Source organism: Haemorhous mexicanus, chromosome 23 (assembly GCF_027477595.1).
Source record: "Haemorhous mexicanus isolate bHaeMex1 chromosome 23, bHaeMex1.pri, whole genome shotgun sequence".
Classification (NCBI taxonomy): domain Eukaryota; kingdom Metazoa; phylum Chordata; class Aves; order Passeriformes; family Fringillidae; genus Haemorhous; species Haemorhous mexicanus.
In genome coordinates, this window is record NC_082363.1 from 7,346,163 (window position 1) to 7,367,746 (window position 21,584).

At 52.7% G+C, this 21,584-nt stretch overlaps 1 protein-coding gene across 8 annotated transcripts in view; it reads right to left on the bottom strand.

Annotated features, from left to right (window-relative positions):
• Positions 1–21,584, bottom strand: part of RERE (arginine-glutamic acid dipeptide repeats) — a 169,535-nt gene that overhangs the window by 69,522 nt on the left and 78,429 nt on the right. For 7 of the 8 annotated variants that reach the window (XM_059866831.1, XM_059866830.1, XM_059866826.1 and 4 more), the window contains 3 exons: positions 14,588–14,693; positions 12,758–12,854; positions 10,571–10,675 (listed from right to left, as the gene is read on the bottom strand). In XM_059866831.1, the coding sequence (XP_059722814.1) occupies positions 10,571–10,675; positions 12,758–12,854; positions 14,588–14,693 (308 nt within the window). Of the gene's footprint in view, positions 1–6,298; positions 6,517–10,570; positions 10,676–12,757; positions 12,855–14,587; positions 14,694–21,584 lie in introns of those variants that run through there. The other variant, XM_059866833.1, reaches the window with a different exon arrangement.

Genomic DNA, 21,584 nt, shown 5'->3' on the forward strand with positions numbered 1-21,584 from the left:
TGGGATGGGACTTCTGCCCCCAGCTCCTTCTGGGGGAACCCAGTGGGGCTCTCCAGCCACTCCTCACGAAGGATGGACAGAAATATTCCTGTGTGTCCTCCCAGCACAGGGAGCATTCCCTGGGAGCATTCCCACCTGGAGGGGCTCCCTCCCCTGCCCAGGAGGTGAGGCTGGGCTGAGCTGCTGTGCAGGGAGCTCTGGCAGGCTGCTGCACATCCCCCTGGACTGGAGCAGGGCACAGAGCCCTGCCTGCTCAAGGACACAGGACCTGCTCTCTGATTTCTGCTGCTCCCACACCCCCAGCAATGGCTTTCAAACAGAGAGGAAATTCTTGCTATGGAAACTAAAATGCAGTGCAGATTTGAAGCTAAATCATATTGGTGAGGGCAATTACAAGGAGAATGGAATGGCATCCTTGTTTATTCGATGGGAAAGGGAAAAAAGGAGCCAACACTGTATATGAAATGTGACACAAAAGAAACTGCTGTAACAAAGCAGTATCCATAGCAACAACAACTTAATATTTCAGTCCTCCTCAGCTGCAGTGGATTAAATATAATGACAAGATGTTCCCTTTGAAAAGTAACCTGTTGCCATGGCAACGTTGTGTTCTGCAAAGTAAACAGGGGCTGGTCAGAAAGGAGCTGGGAGCCAGCGCTGGAATATCAAAGAGGCAGGAGGGGAGCCCAGGGCAGTGCCCAGAGCCCCAGCAGGGCAGGGAGCAGGGCCAGCTCCCCTTGTCCCCCTGTCCCCCCTCTCCTGAAGCACCAGGGCAGCCTGGAGGGCACTGAGAGCAGCTTGGGGGGAGCAGGGCAGGACTGAGCACAGCCTGGGCTCTCCTCTCCCACCCTGGGAAGGAGAGAGGGAGAAAGCTGGCACAGCAGAGCCTGCACAATTCCCAGCACAGAAACCAGCTTCACCCTCTGTTTGTCACCTGCCCTCTGTCCTGTCCCCACCCCTGACCAGCTCCCCAGGGCTGGCACAGCTGGCAGCTCTGTCCATGGGCACAGTGCCCCCAAGGACTGGGACAAGGCCACCAGAGGTGCCCCAGGGCACAGCAGAACAGCTCTGGGCAGAAGCTGGGCTCAGGGAGAACCCAGGAGCCAGGCAGGATGCAGGGCTGGGAACTCCCAGCAGAGCTCTGCCCAGGCTGGGCCATGGCAAAAGGCCCTGGGGGCTTGGGCACAGCCCTGCCCTGTCCCTGGTGCCAGTCCCAGGCAGCTCCCTGCCCAGGGAAGGCCTTGGGCAGGTTTCTGCTGGAAGCACTCAGGCTGGATGGATGCCCTGCAGGGCCAGGGATCCTCTGCAAGGTGGGATCTCAGCAGTGCTGCTCCTTTCACCTTTCCCTTTCCACTGCCAGAGCTCAGCAGCAGGCCCCCTGCAGCAAATGCACATTTTGCACCCTGCTGCAGCCCCTCTGCAGCTGCCTGGGTTGATCTGTGCTGCTGTGGCCACCCTGCCCTCGGTGCTCTCCCCTGGGCTCTCTGCCATCCTCTGCCAGCCAGCTCCAGAGACAACTCAGGGCTGCCACTCAGTTTAAAACCAACCCAGACACACCCCAAAGGCAAACCAGAACCCCCCCCCCCACAGGACAGCATCCTGTGCCACCACAGAACCACCCCGGGCATCCTGACCGTGCACATGGAGGTGACCCCAAATTAAACTGCAGGCATGCTTCACCAGAAGGCTTTGACACCAGCCCCTGCAGGCAGCCACAAAGCTCCTCTCAAGCAGCCAAGGAGGGGTCCAAAGACAGCTGGGAAAGGTCACTATTTCTATATTTCAAAGATTAAAAGAGGAAAGGTCTTCGAGCCAGGCTGTCGAGGGGGTTGGGCTGTGTGTTTGTTTTTCATGGGCAGTAACAAGCTGCAGCACTGAACAAAGAACCTGAGGAGATCTGGGGGGCTCTATGAAGCCTGGTATCAACAGCAGGGGTTTCCTGAATAAAAGCAGGCCCATGTCACACACACGGGTTACAGAATAATTATAAACAGCAGCCACACACTTGGCACTGCCTAACCAGCCATTATTAATGGCCAGGCAATCAGTTACATCCACTGACAGGGGGACACTGCAAAGACACTCCTGGACACTTGGGATTTCTGCAAAATTAATACAAACTCCCAAGAAAGTCCCAAGAAAAGGGTTGTTTTTTTTTTTTTTAATTCTTTAATTCAAAGAGTCCAATACCCAAGATGAAAGACCTCAGCTCTTCAGAGGCAGCTCTAAAAACATCTGGCAAGGATCATTTTGTTCCCTCTCTAGAGGGACAAAACAGGGGAGAACAAAATGACTGCACTCCAACTTGAGCAGATTAAAAAGCAGTTTATCAGGGCCTGAGAGTGACTGGCACTGCAGCCAAGAGCATCTGTTTATGGTCACTGTTGGGAGGCAGGAGACTGAGCCAAGTGGATCTGTAATTTTAACCCAAAATTATCTTATGTTCAAACACTGCACACTCCAAAATACAACAGGGACAAACACGTTCAGGCTGCTCACCCTTTAACCAAAAAAAACCCCACAACTGCCTCAACCCTGAGCTAAATACCTCAGAGGAACAAGTCCCTGAATTCACCTGTGTCCTAAACCTTCGTTCTTTAAGCAAGATTTAAAATTTCATTTTACAGAAATAGGATTCTCATGCTCAGAAAATATCCTTGCCCCTTGTATGCTTAAACTTCGTTTACAGTTTTAAATTGTAACTGTGTGTTGCAATAATTTAAAAAAAAAAGCAGAAGCAATTTTGTCTTCTGGGTGAAAAATCCAGGCTGCATTTCAGCACAGGAGCTGCCAAGGGAAGGCTCTCAGTGCCTGCTCCCCCAGAGCAGCAGCGAGCAGACGTGCCCCAACTCCTGCACCTGCAGAGCGAGCTGCAGCCTGCTCCTGCCTGCAGGGCAAGGACTGCAGGCTGCCCTGCACCCCGTGCTGCTTGCAGCAGGAAGGCCCTGCCCAGAGAGCCACACAGGAAAAGCTCTTTCGAGATCAAGTTCTTCTTTCATCATGTTTGTAGAGGAGGAAGAAAAAAAGCCTACAGAGAGTCCTCAGTGCTGTCCCCTACCCAGAGGTGGATGGAGGTGGCAGAAACTGAGCCAAGTTCCTGCAGAGGAAGGAAGTGTTCTCCCCACCCAGGAATTCCCCGGGAGGGGAATGTTGGCTGGCAGGTGCCATGGGGCACCTCTCTGACACCTGCTCACCTCCAGAAAGGCAGACAGCAGCATCCTGACCACAAGTTCAAATGAACTCATTCCTGGGACTAGGTTTTTATCTGCTCCCACTGATTTTAAGAGAACAGAGTGCTGCTCCCCAGGAGGTGTGGATGAGCTCAGCAGGGACTGCTGCTGGTCAAGTGCTGCTCCTGTCCAGCTCCTCCAACGGCCAGGCAGAGCCTCTGCCCTTCCATATTCCCAAAGGTTCACTGCTGAAGCAGCCTGAGCTCCCCAGCAGCACAGCCCCAGCTCCTGGGCAGGCCAGTGGCACCTTTGCCATGAAGCTCCAGCAGATCAGAGGCAGTGATCAACCCCTGGCTCTGAACCTGCAGCCCCCTGAGCAGCACACACGGGCAGAGGCAGCAGCTCGTGTCACAGGTGATAAGCATGAAGAATGGGAGGCATGAAAGGAGCTGGGAGGTATCCCTAGTTCCACCATGCACCTGGAAACAAGCTCTAATTAAAACAAATTACATCCTAAAGAACTGGGAGGAAGGGGAAAGAGGTAATCTTGCTGATTTATGCCTGGAAAAAAAGCTGAAATGAAGGCAGAACAAAGGGAAGAGACTATTCTTCATCCAAGGGACAATCCTCAAGCACTCCCCATGATATATCTGCAATTTCTAACAGCTGTTTGGAGTGGCACTAACTCACCAGACCACCCAGCAGCAGTGCCTGAGCTGGGAGAACCTGCTGGGCACGCAGCCAGGACAGAGCTGTCCCTGGGGAAGGAAGGGCTGCAGGAGCCCAGCTGCACTGCCCAGGGATGCTGCCAGCAGCAGCACCCCCAGCCTGACCCCACTGCCACCCAGGGCTGGGGCTTTGGGGGCTTTCCCTGGCTGGGGGCAGCAGGGAGGTGGGGTTTGTGTTTTTCTTGTTTGGTTTTATTTTTCAAACCCACCTCCACACAAACCTGAGCTGCTTGCTGATGGCCTGGCTGCCCAAGCCCTTCTCTTCTGTCCAGAAGGGAACATTTAAAACCAGAGCTGAGGACACAAGCTGCCACATCCCTGTATTCCTGCAGAGCACTGCTGGAGGCCTGCACACACTCAAGGAGCTCCTTCATCATGAATGAGAATGTGTCCAAAGCTCAGGCCTGTGGAGACTCCTCTCTACACCACGAGGAGATCCAGCCAGGCTGAGCTCGGGGAGCTGAGCTCTGTCATCATTAGCAGGACTTGGTTCAGCCAATGGCCAAAGTGATCCACATGAAATTAGTGTTCTTGGCTTTTTTATACTCTGCAGGTATGAAAGGAGATGGTTACAGGAATGTCACTTGGGACAGGATACAGACATGGACGTGGCACTGACATGGGCAGGATTCTGCAGGTGTATTCACCACTCATTCCTCAGCTTCTGACAAGAATCCCAGACTGGTTTGGGTTGGAAGGGACCTCAAAGCCCATCCAGTGCCAGCCCTGCCATGGCAGGGGACACCTCCCACTGTGCCAGGCTGCTCCCAGCCCTGCCCAGCCTGGCCTTGGGCACTGCCAGGGATCCAGGGGCAGCCACAGCTGCTCTGGGCACCCTGTGCCAGGGCCTGCCCACCCTCCCAGGGGAGAATTTCTTCCTCTCTTCTCATCCCAATCTCTGCTCTGTTAATCTAAAGCTGCTCCCTTGTGTGTCCCTCTGTGCCCAGGTGAGCAGGCACTGCCAGCCCCAGCCAGGTGAGTGACAATGTGTGCAGGGCTAGGGGCCACCCCCTGCTCCCAGGTGTCACTGTGAGCAGCACACACAGTCCTGTCCCCTTTCCACCCAAAGCCTGCCCAGCCCCAGAACAAGGTCCCTGAGTGAGCCCAGCTGTGCAGGACAGGGCAGGACAGGCACAGGGACAGGCCCTGGCAATGAGGGCACACAGGTGTGACCCAAGCACAGCCCCAGGTCCCCTCACCCCCATTTCCATCCAGCAGCGACACTGCTGCCTGTCCCACAGGGACCAGAGCCCTGCCCTTCATCCCATCAGCCTGACCCCCGCCTGCTGAGCCGAGCTGCTGCTGCTGTCCTGCACGGCTGTCCTGCACTGCTGCTGCTGTCCTGCACGGCTGTCCTGCACAGCTGTCCTGCACTGCTGCTGCTGTCCTGCACGGCTGTCCTGCACAGCTGTCCTGCACTGCTGCTGCTGTCCTGCACAGCTGTCCTGCACAGCTGTCCTGCACTGCTGCTGCTGTCCTGCACAGCTGTCCTGCACTGCTGCTGCTGTCCTGCACGGCTGTCCTGCACTGCTGCTGCTGTCCTGCACAGCTGTCCTGCACTGCTGCTGCTGTCCTGCAGCTATCCTGCACTGCTGCTGCTGTCCTGCACAGCTATCCTGCACGGCTGTCCTGCACTGCTGCTGCTGTCCTGCACGGCTGTCCTGCACAGCTGTCCTGCACTGCTGCTGCCATTCAGATGCACCAGTGCCACCTGCACGGGCAGGACAGGCCAGCACGGCCACAGCAGCTCCTGCTCCTCTCACCTGCTCAGTGCCAGGCTCAGTGCCAGGCTCAGTGCCCTCCATCAGCAGGGACAACCCATCCAGGAGCCCCAGTGGCTGCTGCTGCAGCCCCCTCCTGTCAGAGCCCCCGAGCATCCCTGCCCTGCAGGGCGCTGCACTGTGCACAGCTGCACTGGAGCCCCCAGACCCCCCGGTGCAGCGTGCCCGCCGTGCCCCCGGCCGTGCCCCCGGCCGTGCCCCCGGTGCGGTGCCCCCGGTGCGGTGCCCCCGGTGCGGTGCCCCCGGTGCGGTGCGGTGCCCCCGGTGCCGTGCCCCCGGTGCAGCGTGCCCGCCGTGCCCCCGGTGCGGTGCCCCCGGTGCCGTGCCCCCGGTGCCGTGCCCCCGGTGCCGTGCCCCCGGTGCCGTGCGGTACCCCCGGTGCCGTGCCCCCGGTGCCGTGCCCCCGGTGCGGTACCCCCGGTGCCGTGCCCCCGGCCGTGCCCCCGGTGCAGCGTGCCCCCGGTGCGGTGCCCCCGGTGCCGTGCCCCCGGTGCGGTACCCCCGGTGCAGCGTGCCCACCGTGCCCCCGGTGATGCCCCCGGCCGTGCCCCCGGTGCCGTGCCCCAGCCCCGCGGGAGCCGCGGCGGCCAGCGGCCAGCAGCGGGGCGGTGCTGCCTACCTGCAGGGGCCGAGGGGATCGTCCATGGCTGTGCCAGGCGCCCGGGGCCGGGGTGGATCGCTGAGCCCTCCGCTCCCGGCCCAAACTCTGCCTTTTGCCCTCTCCCAGCTCAAAATGGAGGCACATGCGGGCTGCCAGAGCTCGCCGAGCCTGCACTGAGCTTGTGCTGTGACCTAAGCCCGCACGCAGAACGCACAAACTTCGCCCTCGGACCGGCGGCACTGAGCATGTGCTGTGACCCTCCCTCCCTCCCGCATCCTCCTCCCTCCTTCCTCCTCCTCCTCCTCCTCCCTCCGGAACGGCTCCGCACGCCGCCGCCGCTCCGGCAGCGAATACGGCGGGGATCGCCGAAACAGCCGGGATCTGTAAATAAATACAGCCGGGAATCCACTGATAAATACAGCCGGGATCCACTGATAAATACAGCCGGGATCCACTGATAAATACAGCCGGGAATCCACTGATAAATACAGCCGGGATCTGTAAATAAATACAGCTGGGAATCCACTGATAAATACAACCGGGATCCGCTGATAAATACAGCTGGGAATCCACTGATAAATACAGCCAGGAATCCACTGATAAATACAGCCGGGATCTGTAAATAAATACAGCCGGGATCCGCTGAGAAATACAGCTGGGAATCCACTGATAAATACAGCTGGGAATCCACTGATAAATACAACCGGGATCTGTAAATAAATACAGCCGGGATCCGCTGAGAAATACAGCTGGGAATCCACTGATAAATACAGCTGGGAATCCACTGATAAATACAGCCGGGATCCACTGATAAATACAGCCGGGATCCGCTGATAAATACAGCTGGGAATCCACTGATAAATACAGCCAGGATCTGTAAATAAATACAGCCGGGGATCTGCCAATAAATGCAGAGGGGATCCGGGAATAGAGCCAGGGACCCAGTGATAAATACAGCCGGGGATCCCAGAGGCAGGGAGGGATGGAGGGATGGAGGAGGGAGGATGGATCCCTCACTGCACCCAGCCCAGCCCTAGGTGCGGTCCAAGCCCCCGCCCTGAAGCAAAGGGAATCACCCCCATCCCCAGGATCCCGGGGGCAGGGGCTAAAGCTGGAAAGGAGAGCAGGAAGCTGAGCACAGAAGGCTCCTGGCTCTCCTGTCAGTGCTGGGGGCATTTAAGGAATGTTATTCTCCCATTTAAGGAATGTTATTCTCCCATTTAAGGAATGTTATTCTCCCATTTAAGCAATGTTATTCTTTGGCACCCAAGGAGCCAGGCTTCCTTCTCCCTGCCTGAACTTCCTGCACCAGCCTGCATCTCTGGCCCTTCTATTTACTGGGTGATCCAAACGTGCCCTTAGGTACCCATTTACATGAAGGCAAGGTCCCCTCCAGCACCCACAGCTTTCATTGGGACACATCCCTCTCTTTTCCAGCCTCTGAGATGCCCCCACCTACCACGAGGCTAAAGAAGGATAAAAAGCTCCCCAAATACTGTATTTTGAAATACAGAGTAAGCAAAGCAGATCAGGCCCCAGAACAACCCTTCATTTTGTTGGACAACAATCCGGAGAGGAATGTTCCTTGTAGCAGAGGTGGATACACAATTTCCTTGGGTATCACAAGTTTCAAATGGCACAGAAAGGACAAAACCTTTCCTGGAGCTCCGTGTCCTCCAACCCAAGGGCCTCGTCCTGCACATCCTCCCCAGTGCCCGGGATGTTTCTGCAGTCTGGGGTTTTTTCAAGTTATTTTGCAAACACAAACACACAAAAATAGCTTCTTTGCAAACACAAACATGCTAAAATAGATCCCCACCAGGCTGAGCTGCACCTGAGAGTGCTGCAGCAGTTTCTGAGCCTCCCGTGGAATGTCTCAGGCAGAAATCCCCCTGCACACAGTGCCCAGCTCAGGACTGCTGGGCTCCCACCCCACCTTCCCCCAGCAGGGATCACTGCAGCCTTCAGGACCTTTCCTTCGACCATTTCACACAACCAGGAGCCTTCTCACCCTCCCACCAAAACACCTCCTTAGGAAAGCAGATCAGGTGCAGATGGAACTGACAAACCCCTGAAATGTGCCCCAAACACTTTCACTTCCCACAGCAGAGGAAATGCGGCAGCAGAAACTCACAGCCAGCCCCGAGCACAGCGAACCCAGCTCTAAAATCACCAAACAAACAAACTAACAAACAAACAAACAACAGACCTCCCTGCGGCTCCCCTCTCTGAACCTCCCCCACTCCAACACAAAATACAGCCCTGAGTTAGACAAAGAAACCTGGCTGCAGCCAAATGAAGAAACACCACTTTGCAGAGCTGGTTAATTTGAGTAATTAGCTGATCACCAAGTGCTCTGCTCCTTCCTTTCATTGATCCTTTCAGGCTCACTCATCCTCTAACAGCTGGAAGAATTAACAGCTACCTCCACCCAGAAAGTGGCTTTAAAACCCCACTGACAGCACCAAAAACGCCATTTCACAGGAGAAACCATCCCTCGGGCACCAACACCAGCACTCCAACCCCAAACTGAAGCACAGTGACAAACACAGGGCTCAGGGAGAGTGCTGAACATCAGAGAGGGGCACCAGGAAAACCTTATCAATTAAAACCTCATCCAGGAAAACTTTATCAATTAAAACCCCATCCAGGAAAACCCCATCCAGGAAAACCTTATCAATTAAAACCTCAACCAGGAAAACCCCATCCAGGAAAACCTTATCAATTAAAACCCCACCAGTGAAAACCTTATCAATTAAAACCCCAACCAGGAAAACCTTATCAATTAAAACCCCATCCAGGAAAACCTTATCAATTAAAACCCCATCCAGGAAAACCTTATCAATTAAAACTCCACCAGTGAAAACCTTATCAATTAAAACTCCACCAGTGAAAACCTTATCAATTAAAACCTCATCCAGGAAAACCTTATCAATTAAAACCCCACCAGTGAAAACCTTATCAATTAAAACCCCAACCAGGAAAACTTTATCAATTAAAACCCCATCCAGGAAAACCTCCCCTGGCCTTGCCTCGTGGACCACTCAGAAGAAGACACCAGTGATGCTCCAGAAGCCTTTTAGGACTTGGTGTTTGAATGTGGGATATCCCCAGGGCTCAGCACCAGGAGACTCCCAGGGAATGGAAGTGCCCGAAGGAGGAGTGTCAGCAGTCCCTCTCACCAAGGCAGACTGGGACACCTCAGGGACAAGGAAGCCTCATGAACAGGCAATTTCCTACTGAACACCACTCAGGGAGCTCCTCCTAACTGCAGGCACTCCGTGGCTGGCAATGCCCCAAGCACAAAGATCCAGATCTGCTTTAAATCCACCACAGAACAATTCACTATTTATTGTTTACATGCTTATCTAACCCCCAGTTCAAAGGTGACTTTGCTCCAGGATATCTCTGGAAATCAGGGTGCAGAGCTGTTCAAAGAACAATTCCCTGCAGGGGGCACAGACCTGAGCCAAAGCATCCATCTCTCACTGGGGTGCTCATGGAAACACCCCTGCACAGCCAGCTCCTCAAGGCTGGCACCTGTGGGGCTTTTTCTGGGCTAGAAAATCCCATAAATGCAGAAAACGTCACGTTTGGACCTAGAAAATAACCAAGCCACAGCCTGGACTGAGCTTTCCAAACAGAGCTGAACAAAGCCCAGGCAGGCTGAAGAGCATGGACACATCTCCCTCAAATATGAACTGATCCCAGAAAAATTCCTTCTGTGCCTCCCATTTGTTCTAGGCCAGCAAAGCATAAACCAGGAACTCCTGATAGGGACCCTGGACAGTTATTTACACATGAAAGCAGGAATTTCCACATTTAAAAACTTCCAATTTGATTTCTTGGAAGTGTTGAAATTTCAGTTTTGCTGACTAGAATATGCAAATGATTTTTAGAGGTATTTTCAAGGGTGTACATTCAGCCAACAAGACAGCCAAGAACTCCTGCTGAAGTCTGCAAGTTTTACAAAACTTCCATATTCCCAACAAGAAGTTCTTTAGAAGCAGCACATTATTTACCCAGAGATGCACCTGGATACCAGGACTTGCTGCAAAATTTGATTTTCTGCTCTTTTCCCCTGTATAAACACACACTCAGAAATCTGCAGCTTCTCCCTTGCACCCCTTCCAGCCCAGCCTCCTGCCAGCTGGATTTGAGCCTGTCTTCCCCTGAGTGATTTTCACAGAATTAAGGCTGAAAAAGACCTCCAGGACATCGAGGCCAACCCCTGGTGCACACCAGCTCAGGTCAGTGGTGAAGTGGAGTTTAAAAGCCATTTTCACTTACCTTGTCTCTGGATTATAGCCCAGGATGTAGAAAAATGAATCCACTCGTGCCTTGAACTCTCTAGCAGCAAATATGTCAGAGAAATGGGAGATGTTGCACTTCCCTCTGCAAGGAAGAAAGAGGAGAAAATGGCATTAGAATTCTAGCTGGAGTAACAGCTGCTTTAATTAAGTGCCACTGCAAGCTGGGGAGAAGCCACAGGCATCCCTGCTCTCAGAAATGTCCAAAACACCACAAATACAGAACTCCTGTAACAGAAGCGTGGGCTCTTCCCAGGGTGCAAGGGGAAGGAAATGCAGCCACAGTGGCTCAGATGCTGCTCTGCAAACTCTCATTAATTCTCCTCCAGCCAGCACAGTCCTGAGGAGCCCAAATGCCATCAGCCCAACAAACAACAGCTTGAAATGCAATGCTGACAGTCTCCAACGTGCAAAGCTGCTACAGTCACAGCCACAGCCTCCACAACTCCCCCACCCAAGGTCTGAGAGCCCCCCACACACCCTGAGTGCCAGCCTTGCCCCCTCACTCACTTCCTCCCTGCAGGCTGACACTGCTTTCCCAGTTCAGTACTTAGAGAGACAGAAAATGAGCAGGGGGGTTTCTTTTGATATTTCGCATTTTAAAAGTATTCTAGGGAAGGAGGTCTGGCTTCCTTTCAATAATTCACCTGGCAGCTAATGAGCATTTTCCAGCTAAGCTGCATTGTCTCTGTGGATGGCAGCAGCACCTCCTGCTCCCAGCACTCCAGACCAGGAGTTCTGCATTTCACCAGAGAGGTAAAAAGCACATCATGTTTATTACACACTTCCACAGAGATCTACAACTACCCTCTGGGTACATTTTTCCACTGGTTAGAGCAGGATATTGCTAGTTACAATCACTGGTTTTTATTCCCCAGTTTGTCATCAATCCACTGTGTGTCCAGAGCCATTTGTTTGCAGAGGGCAGAGAAATAATCTGCTATTATAATAAATTAGAATCTCGTGTTAACCTTTCATGCATCACGACACACTGTGCCTCCCCCACGTTCTCTGCAGGAACACCATGTGCAATTATCCTTCTGCTCATCCTCTGCACTCTCAGGTTATTCTCCAAGTCTGTTTGGCACACACGTAAATTCCATTTTTATCTTTCCATCCCTGTCTCTTCTTTAAAGGGAAAAAGAACTGAGAGGATGTAGCAGGGGAGTGAGAGCAGTCCCAGGGAAAGTGCAGCCACAGAGCTGAGTCTGTGTGCTGGAGCAGATTTCCAGCCTGGCTCCTGGTGTAACACTGGAAGGGGACTCAGCAGAGGCACTGAGGAGTGCCAGGGGCTCCCAGCACAGCCTGGAATGCTCTGAGCTCAGAAGAAAGGTTTAATATGTAAATCAAAGACTTTCCCCCACCAGAACAGAAGCCAGTTTGTCTTGAAGTAAGTGGCTTCAGCAAAGTGACTCTGAACAAAAAAATGTCTCCAGATGGCTGTGGTGAAACACCATCTGAGCACCATTATCAGGGAGATTATTCAATTTGCATCTTGACAATATCCATGCATGTCTGGCATGCTGAAAATCAGCTGACAAATAATGCCTGGCTGCTGGGATCTGAGAGCACCTGAAGTGAGGGTGTCCCCCTCAGCCTGGCCACTCAGCCAAAAGCCTGGAGGGCGCCAGGGCAGCAGGGCAGAGTGCAGGGCACACACCTGGAGCACTCCCTGCTGCAGCCAGGGATCTCCCCAGCCCTGGGCTGAGCTGTGAGCAGGGACAGCACCCAGAACAGGCCTTTAATGCAGCTCAGCAGAGAGCCAGGGCTGCAGGAGGGGCCATGCCAGCAGGGCTCTGAGGGGAGGGCAGTGCTGCTGCAGGAACCAGCCTGAGCTGGCAGGGATGGCAAACAGCTCCTGCTGGGCACCACTGACTGCCTGGCACAGGGAGCAGCCTGCAGGGCTGCAGCTCCCTGCTGGGCCAGGGCACAGGACACTGCAGGGCACAGGACACAGCTGGGCTGGGGGGCAGTGACCCCAGGAACCTCTGTCCCCCCGGCTGTCCCCACAGAGCCTCAGGAACTCTGTCCCTCCTGCCTGTCCCCCAGAGCCCCTGACACCTCTGTCCCAGCCCCAGGCTGTGCCCAGGCTGTCCCCAGCTCAGTGCTGACCCCAGGCTGTCCCCCCAGCTCCAGCCCACCCCCAGGGGTCCCCAGGTGTCCCCACCTCAGGGCAGCAGCGTGGTACGTGTCCACGTAGTCGGAGATGAAGAGCTCGCGGTTCTTGATCACGGGGTCTGTGATCACCAGCTCCCGTCCTGAATCTGCAGGGACAAACAGCAGCACAGCCCTGACACAGCAGCTGGGCCACCAGGGCCACCAGCAGCAGCAGGGCACAGCCCCAGCGTGCTCCTCAGGTGCACTGAGGTGACAAACACTGCTCTGTCAGGCAGGGATGGGCTGGGGGAATTCATGTGGAAGAACAAACATCACATCTGCTTTTATCCACCAACTCTCCCAGGACTTCTGAAGGGAAAAACCTTTCCAAGGGCACTGGGACTCATCCTGACCACTGGGAGCAGTCACTCCCAGGGGGAAGGAACCAAGGAAATGAATCTGTCTGGTTTCCAGGACAAGGAATGGGCTCCTGTGCACATTTAATGTCAAATCTGCAACAAAATCCTGACAGGGGTAACTGCACAGAGCTCTGGCTTTGAGGTAAATATTGACATTCATGTTCAAACACAGAACATTCTGAGTGTTAACAAAAGAGCTGGAAGACAACTTTTTCCATGACTTCTTTCTAATACCTTTGAGGAAGACACAGAAATACTTCTCCACACACAGGAGACTGCATTAAAAGCAGCCATGCTATCAAAAATACTGTCTGACACTGTGCCTGTAATCTCATTGTTAGAAGCTTCAAATAAATTAGTAACAGAAATGTTAGATTTGTGGAGCTTTTGCTAAAAGCACACACAGAATGTCCTTTAAAAGGGGAACGTGTGCTCAACTTTGTTCTGTCAGGCACCAGAAAGTTGCTGCTTTCCACATTTCAATCATCAACTTTTATCAGCACGGTTCACCTTGGAGTATCTTCAGAATTTTTAACAGTTGCCTCAAGGAAATTTCCTGGTAAGAACAGAAGCAAATGTTATGTCTTCCCTGGAGGCAGGAGATAAATGACACTGGGATATGTACTAAAGTTCCTTCTGCTCCTATGAAAGCCAAGATCACACTTGTTTTTGCAAAGAGAAAAAAAGGGGAAACTCAGCTCCAAGTGCTTCAGTTCCACCCCTCACTGCAATATTAATCACAGTGAACATTCACTGCAAGGGAGCACGACTGAGACACAGCCCTCATGGCACAACCCAAAAACCAGAGGAGATCCCCAATCTCTGCAGATCATTTGGTGCTCAGTTCATTACCAGCACAGTGTCCAGGAGGGCCACCAAGGATCTGGGGTTATTCTGCTTTTCTATCCTCTCTCAAGGAGATTAATAAGAATAAATAAATAAATAAAGTAACAAATAAATAAAGAAAGAAAAATAATAATAGTAATAGTAGTAGTAATAGTAGTAGTAGTAATAGTAATAATAATAATAATAATAATAATAATAATAATAATAATAATAATAACTACACTGTTATTACTATAGTTTCTGCTGTTGTTATTAATTATTATTTACAATGCATCCCAGCACTTCCAGCACACCTGGAGTGCCCCTGATTACAGGAACAGGACACACACCAGTGACACCAGGCAGGTAGAGAGCACCATGTCCTGGTTCCATGTCTCTGTGCAGAAGTGTTCTGTTAAAACTGGGACTGGGGGAGGGCAGGGCAGGCTGGCCCTGCTGAAGCCAGGCTCAGGCCAGGCTGGCCCTGTTAAAGCTGGGACTAGGGCAGGCTGGCCCTGCTGAAGCCAGGCTCGGGCCAGGCTGGCCCTGCTGAAGCCAGGCTGGCCCTGCTGAAGCCAGGCTGGCCCTGCTGAAGCCAGGCTCGGGCCAGGCTGGCCCTGCTGAAGCCAGGCTCGGGCCAGGCTGGCCCCACTCACCGTTCTCGTTGTGCCTGTCCTGCACCAGGTGCTGGTACACCGAGTCGGGCACCTCGGACTGGCGGTAGTACCACTTCACGTTCATCAGCAGATGGTCCCTCTTGCTCTGAAAAACAACCCCGGGGTTACTGACAGGGAAATCAGCCACAGCCCCACAGCCCCCACTGGGAAACCCCCCAGGTCAGACCCAGAGGGAGGAATTTCTGCAGCCTGTGCTGGTGACAGGATGATTCCCAGCCCAGACCAAGGCAGGGAGACCCTCCCGCATCAGTTGTGTCTCTGCATCTGACCAGCAAACCCCAATCAACCCACTCGTGTTAATTAACCCAAGGGAAGAGCCAGGGATCAGAAAAGGATTGCAATTTTTGGCTTCATGCAGCCTGCTGATTTCCACAAATAAGAAGTATTTATGGCCAAACATGCAGAAAAGAATACCCACAGTAACACCATTCAGTGCAACCACTCTGAGCAGTGGAAACCAAGAGATAATAGATTTTTTCCCCCCAAGGACAGATGGATCCAGACATAATCATAGATGTTCTTTATTACACAAAAGAATAGGATACTGCACTTCAATCACAATAATTACAGGCTCTGACTGCTCATCAACCTCACAGCAGAATTTACACAAAACTGTCTTCCCCAAATGCTCTTTTTTCACTGAGGCTCCAGCCACCAATTTGATCCTTTTTAGAAGGAAACTGAAGCATAAGCACCACTTAGAGAGAAACTTTAAGATCGAGTCACGACAGACTCTGCTCAGTTCATCTCCGAACCCCCTGGTCTGCAATTCTCCCTGCTGCTCCAAACCAGAGAACAACAAAGGCCCGAAGGGAAGGGAACATTCCTCTGGCATGAGGCAACTGCAGCCTTGTTTTCCTCTGGGCTGCAATCCTCTAGAGCAGTCTAAGAATGCTCCTGAGCTCCTGAACCCCTTCGGGGTTACCCTGCAGGTCACTGGGCTGTTGGCAGGTTCTGCTGGCTCCCCTGCAGCAGCAGCCCGGCTGTCAGAGCTTTTCTGCTGAATAAACAACAGCCAGACCTTCCCGGGAAAGGCATTTCCTGAGCAGAGCCCGTGTAATACCGGCAGACCACTGCCAGTGGCAGCATTGTGCCAGGAAAGCTGGGACCGAGCCACCTCCACATCCCATCCCCAAACCACTCTGAGCATCCTGGGCTGAGCCACCTCCACATCCCCATCCCCAAACCACTCTGAGCATCCTGGGCCGAGCCACCTCCACATCCCATCCCCAAACCACTCTGAGCATCCTGGGCTGAGCCACCTCCACATCCCATCCCCAAACCACTCTGAGCATCCTGGGCCGAGCCACCTCCACATCCCATCCCCAAACCACTCTGAGCATCCTGGGCTGAGCCACCTCCACATCCCATCCCCAAACCACTCTGAGCATCCTGGGCTGAGCCACCTCCACATCCCATCCCCAAACCACTCTGAGCATCCTGGGCTGAGCATCCCTGGGCTGAGCCACCTCCACATCCCATCCCCAAACCACTCTGAGCATCATCCCTGGGCTGAGCCACCTCCACATCCCCATCCCCAAACCATCTGAGCATCCTGGGCTGAGCCACCTCCACATCCCCATCCCCAAACCATCTGAGCATCCTGGGCTGAGCCACATTCACATCCCATCCCCAAACCACTCTGAGCATCCTGGGCTGAGCCACCTCCACATCCCCATCCCCAAACCATCTGAGCATCCCTGGGCTGAGCCACCTCCACATCCCATCCCCAAACCACTCTGAGCATCCTGGGCTGAGCCACCTCCACATCCCCATCCCCAAACCACTCTGAGCATCATCCCTGGGCTGAGCCACCTCCACATCCCATCCCCAAACCACTCTGAGCATCCTGGGCTGAGCCACCTCCACATCCCCAAAGCCCCTGAGCATCCCGGGCTGGAGCCTTTCAAACTCCACAGCTGTGATCAGAGCCAAGGAGCTTGGAAATGCACGGGGAAATCAAAGGGACAGCGAGTGAGAGGCTCTGGTTTCTGCTGCCTGCTGCTCAGGAATTGGGGCTGCAGGCTCGGCTGCTCTGCTGCCACGATGCCCTGAGCACCACAGCTTCCATGGGCAGCCTCTCTGAATTCTGGAGACTAAAAAGTCCAAGTAAATAATCTGTTACCCTCTCGCCAAGAGTTCATAAATTCTCTTAGTGGAGCTGGCAGCAATGATGGGAAACATCAACCCAGCATCTCTCTGCAAATCCTCTGGGTGTTTTCTGGGGGGAAGATGAGCTGATCTCCTTCCTAAATACCACTTTGGTCATTTTTGTCCAAATGTCTGCAATTCATTTAACAGCTGCACCCCTTTTCTGTGCCCACTCTCCAGCACAGAGCATTTTGTGGGGTTTAACCTGAAGCTTCAATCTTGCTGAAAATACAGAACGTCTGTCAGAGTCTCCCTTTTCCCATCTCCATCCCTGATGGCACAGAAATTCCTAGACATGCTATTTTGTCAGCCAACTTCCTGAACACGTATGTCATTTATAAAGCAGGCTGCACTCAGAGGTGTCAAGGCACCAACTCCTGTGGCAGACTTTATTTCCAAACCATGTGCACACAAAAGGTGTCCCCTACCTCCTAAAAGTGTGACTTTTTTTTTTTCCTTTTTTACACCTTTCCATGTGAAAAGCTGCAGACAGTCACATGCCAAATCCAAGCTTGCAGGAAGTGCAGCCACGGCAAGAGCTTTAAATTTCAAGTGTCTTTCTGTCAGCTCAAACGATTCCCTGTGCTGCAAAACCACATTCTCCCCTTTAATGAAAATATTGTCTTTTGCTGCAGCGCTCACAAAGTGCTCATTTGGGGGTTTTATTCTCGCTGACATTTGGGGTTTTGTTCCTTTTAAACAGCATGAATCAGTTTTGGACATTGAACAAGAATTAGATGGGATCTGTAAATGGATTAAAGCATCTCAGTTCACAAGCATCTGGTCAGCTTCTATTGACAATGAGCCTCTGCCTTGAAGGGGAAAAAACAATGCTGCAAGTTCTCTTTAAAAGGCAGGAATGTCCTGATTTCACAGCATTTGTGACAGGTCCAGGTGCCTGCTTTCCTGGGGACACACTTCAGAACAGAGCTCCTGCACACCCCCAAACCCTCAGAGCCTCCAGAAGGGTGAGACCTGAGTGTGCATCCAGCACAGATGTCCTGCAGCTCCTCCCAGGGGGAACAATCACCGAGGGAATAATCACACTGCCTGCCCTATTTAGAGCCAGGTTCAGTCCCAGCCAGCTCTGGAGCAGCGTGCCAAAGGCTGGGGATGACAGATGGGCACTCTGGAGTCAGGACTAGCAGGGAAACAAACAGGGAAAGGAACAGAACATCTCCCTCCCCAACCTGTCTGCCACATGAAACCTCACTCCTCCTCACTCTCAGTCCATTCTGACATTTACTAATAGTCAAGGAGAGAAAAGGAAAAACAAAAACCACTCAGATTCACTGGGGGGAAAAGAAAAGGCAGAGGGGGGACACAAATGAACCTGTCTGGAAACCAGGAGCTAAGGAGACACAGCAAGGATTATTTCTCTTCCCTCCCCACAGCAGCACGTGTAATTCAACGTTCTCAGGGTATCTTTTGGTAGGCTGTTTGCTAATTAATTAAGAAAACTGATCAGCTGTTTGTAAGCCAAGCAAACCCAGCCTGGAAATGCAGAGGTTATTACTACAAATGAATGTTATTTTTGCAGCTTGATTATTTAATTCAGACGCCTGCATAGCAACACGTAATTACTCCTTGCAAACAGAGCAGCATTGTCAGTGTTCAAGAAACAGCTGGGAAATAAAAGCAGTGATGTGGGCACATGCAGACTGACCCTCTGTGCCCCTGCCCCAGCCCCAGCCCTGCTCCTGTTACCTAATGCCCCATCCACAGGGATTTCCCGATGGAAGCAGCCTGGGCACAGAGGCTGTGTTTGTGTGGCAGGGCTGAGGGAGGGCAGCGATGGAGGCAGGGAATGAGACCCTGGGAAAGCTGTGCTAACCAGCCAGAGGATGCACTGAGGGTGAGCTGGGCTGGGGAGGAGCTGCAGGGGCAGCAAATATTGCTGTGCCCAGGGTAAAGGCCCATCCCTGTGATCTGTGCAGGCCACAGCATAATTTATTGACAAAACAATATCGGATTTTTTCACAACTGACATTTTCTAACTGTTTACAGCAGGAATTTTTCAGTGTCCTTTTGATTCACAAACAAAACTCCCTTTGGGATTCACTGAGTGACCTCAGCATGCTGGGACTGAATTCAGCCTGGTGCAGGAGGAACTCTGAGATGGAAAGCACTCCTCACCCTCACCTTGCCCTGGATTCCAGGCTCTCCCAGGTGCTCAGAGCACTGCACACCTGCAGGGGCACAGCTGGCCCAGAGCCCCGGGGATGCACTCAGGGACTCTGCTCACAAGGGTTTGCTCTGGATCTACAGAATGTGAAGCAGCACTGCTGCCAAGATCACACACAGGTCATTTGTGGCCTTGATCCTCACAGGAGGGCAGGGGAACACACCTGAGCCTACTGACCCACCCAAGTGTCAATCAGCAGCCTGCCCACACCTTCAACACTGCACAGAGTGCCCAAGCCCACCTTTCCAGCAGGGCACATCATCTCAGGGCTGTCTGTGCACGTGAGGCAGCCCCACAGCCCCGGGGCTGGAGCTCTGCAGAGCGCTGGTGCCCACCCTCCCTGCAGTCAGTGCCCAGGAGATGCCATCTGCTGTCTCCCAGCGTGGGTGTTTGGCACTGGAGCTGCCAGACTTGCTGAAAAACACAGCTCAGCACAGCCCTGAGCTCAGGCACAGCCCTGAGAGCACAGCCCTGAGAGCACAGCCCTGAGAGCACAGCATGTTCTGCTGGGACACACGTGGCATGAGAACTGTGGCAGCTCTGCAGCAGGACAGACCCATCAGGAAATGCAACACAAGGCACCAAACGGAGCCAGGTGAGCCCAGCAGGGAGACCCACCTCATCGGGAAATGCAATGAACAGCACCAATCTGAGCCTGGTGGATCCAGCAGAGAGACCCACCTCAGCAGGAAATGCAACACAAGGAAATGCAATGAATCCCACCAAACTGATTCTGGTGGATCCAGCAGGGAGACCCACCTCAGCAGGAAATGCAATGAACACCACCAAACTGATTCAGGTGAGCCCAGCAGTGAGACCCACCTCAGCAGGAAGCAGCCCTGGAGCTCTCTGTGCCCCAAGCACAGTGCAGCTCTAAGGAAGCTCAGCAAATCCAGCAGGTTTTACAAAAGCTGACTGCTGTGGAACAATGTCAGCCCTTTATTTTATTTAGTGTCACTCTCATGTCTCACCTTGAGCACAGCCTCATCCAGGGTTTTAGAGGAGAAAAAGAACATTATTCATTTCAGGTGATGACCATGAGAGATGTCTGTATTTAAAATAAACTCTAGTGTTTATTCCAGCAGCTTTCCAGCTTTCCCAGAAACAAAGCTGCTCGCTGTGCTGAGAACCAGCAAGTCACCTGCTCTCATTTAAGTGAAATACACTTGGGTACAAAATACCCTTAAAATTCCACTGTGATCCTAAATGACAAAAGATAATTTCGTCTTGTTAAAAAAAAAACAGTTATGCTTAAAAACTGACTGGCTTAAAATAAAACTATGATAAGACCTTCCATGAAGGCTATGGGTCACTGCTAACTACCTCATTTAATCCCTCTGTGGTCTCTTTCTGCTCCGTTTCCTGGGTTTATTTCCCCCCCCCACAAGTCCCTGTAAAGTGCAATTCCAGGTAATTGTGCACTGAAGGTGCTGCCAGCCCCCAGAGCTGCTGCCCCTCCATCAGTGCCTCCTCAGGGTACCACCCTGCACCTGGGCAGGGAAATCCCACTTCCAACAAACTCACAAATGAGCACTCCACAGAAACTCACAAATGAGCACTCCACAGAAACTCACAAATGAGCACTCCACAGAAACTCACAAATGTGCACTAAACAGAAACTCACAAATGTGCACTCCACAGAAACTCACAAACCCAGGTGAGGCCAGGAGGTGCCACAGCTCTGCTGTTACTGCACAAACAGCCCAGAGTCATTAATGGGCTGTAATTAACACCCCTGAGAGAGAAAGCAATCTGGTTCTGACCACAGCATCCCTGCTGCTGCTGTCTGCCTCTCCCAGCCCACTCTGGTCACAGATTTTGCCTTTCCCAGGAGCAGATTTGAGGGAGCTGCTGAGCCAGAAGTGCCAGGGACCCTCCTGAGCATCTCCTGCTCAGCTCAGCACCAGGAGCCAGCACCACCTAATGGGATCACAAATGCATTTCACTGATCAGTGAATGGATGCTCTGGTAATTAAATTCCATTAAGGTTTTTTTAGCGTTGTGCCAAAGAAATGCAACACTGAAATGAAGATACCACTAGGGCCCCGCCTGACATTTGCCATTAAATGTCATTTATAGCACATAGCTCAGATCTAATTGCAGAGCAGCACCAGCCACAGTATTTATCACTTCTATTAAAACAAGCAGCACTCAGCAGTGGGGCTATTCAAAGCCATCATCCACAGTTTAAATAGATTTCTCACCTTTTAAATATCAAGAGGCCACATTTTCTTTACCATCTCACCGAGGGGTTTACCTTTGAACAAAGACACGCCGAGAGCTGGAGGATAAAACAAGCAGGAGTTTGCTCTGCAAACCCAGCCCCGAGTTTGAACAGTCACTGCCTGCTAAAATATCACCTCATGGGCAGGGAATCCATAGCAGGAAAAATTACAGCACCTCTGCCAACAGGCTGGGCTTGGGAATCACAAAAAGAAAGGGAAAGAAAATGCACAGAGCCTGAGACCTGGCTGGTCCTGGGAGGAAACAAAGTGTGCTGGGAAATGAGTGCCTGGCAAGGGAAGGTTGCCTCATGCAGCTCCCCCGAGGATGTCACTGCTGGTAAATGGTCACTCTTCCCTCTCAGGTGTGTGTCACTGCCCGCTGATGGCTGGAACCAGAGCAGAACCAGCTTTTCAC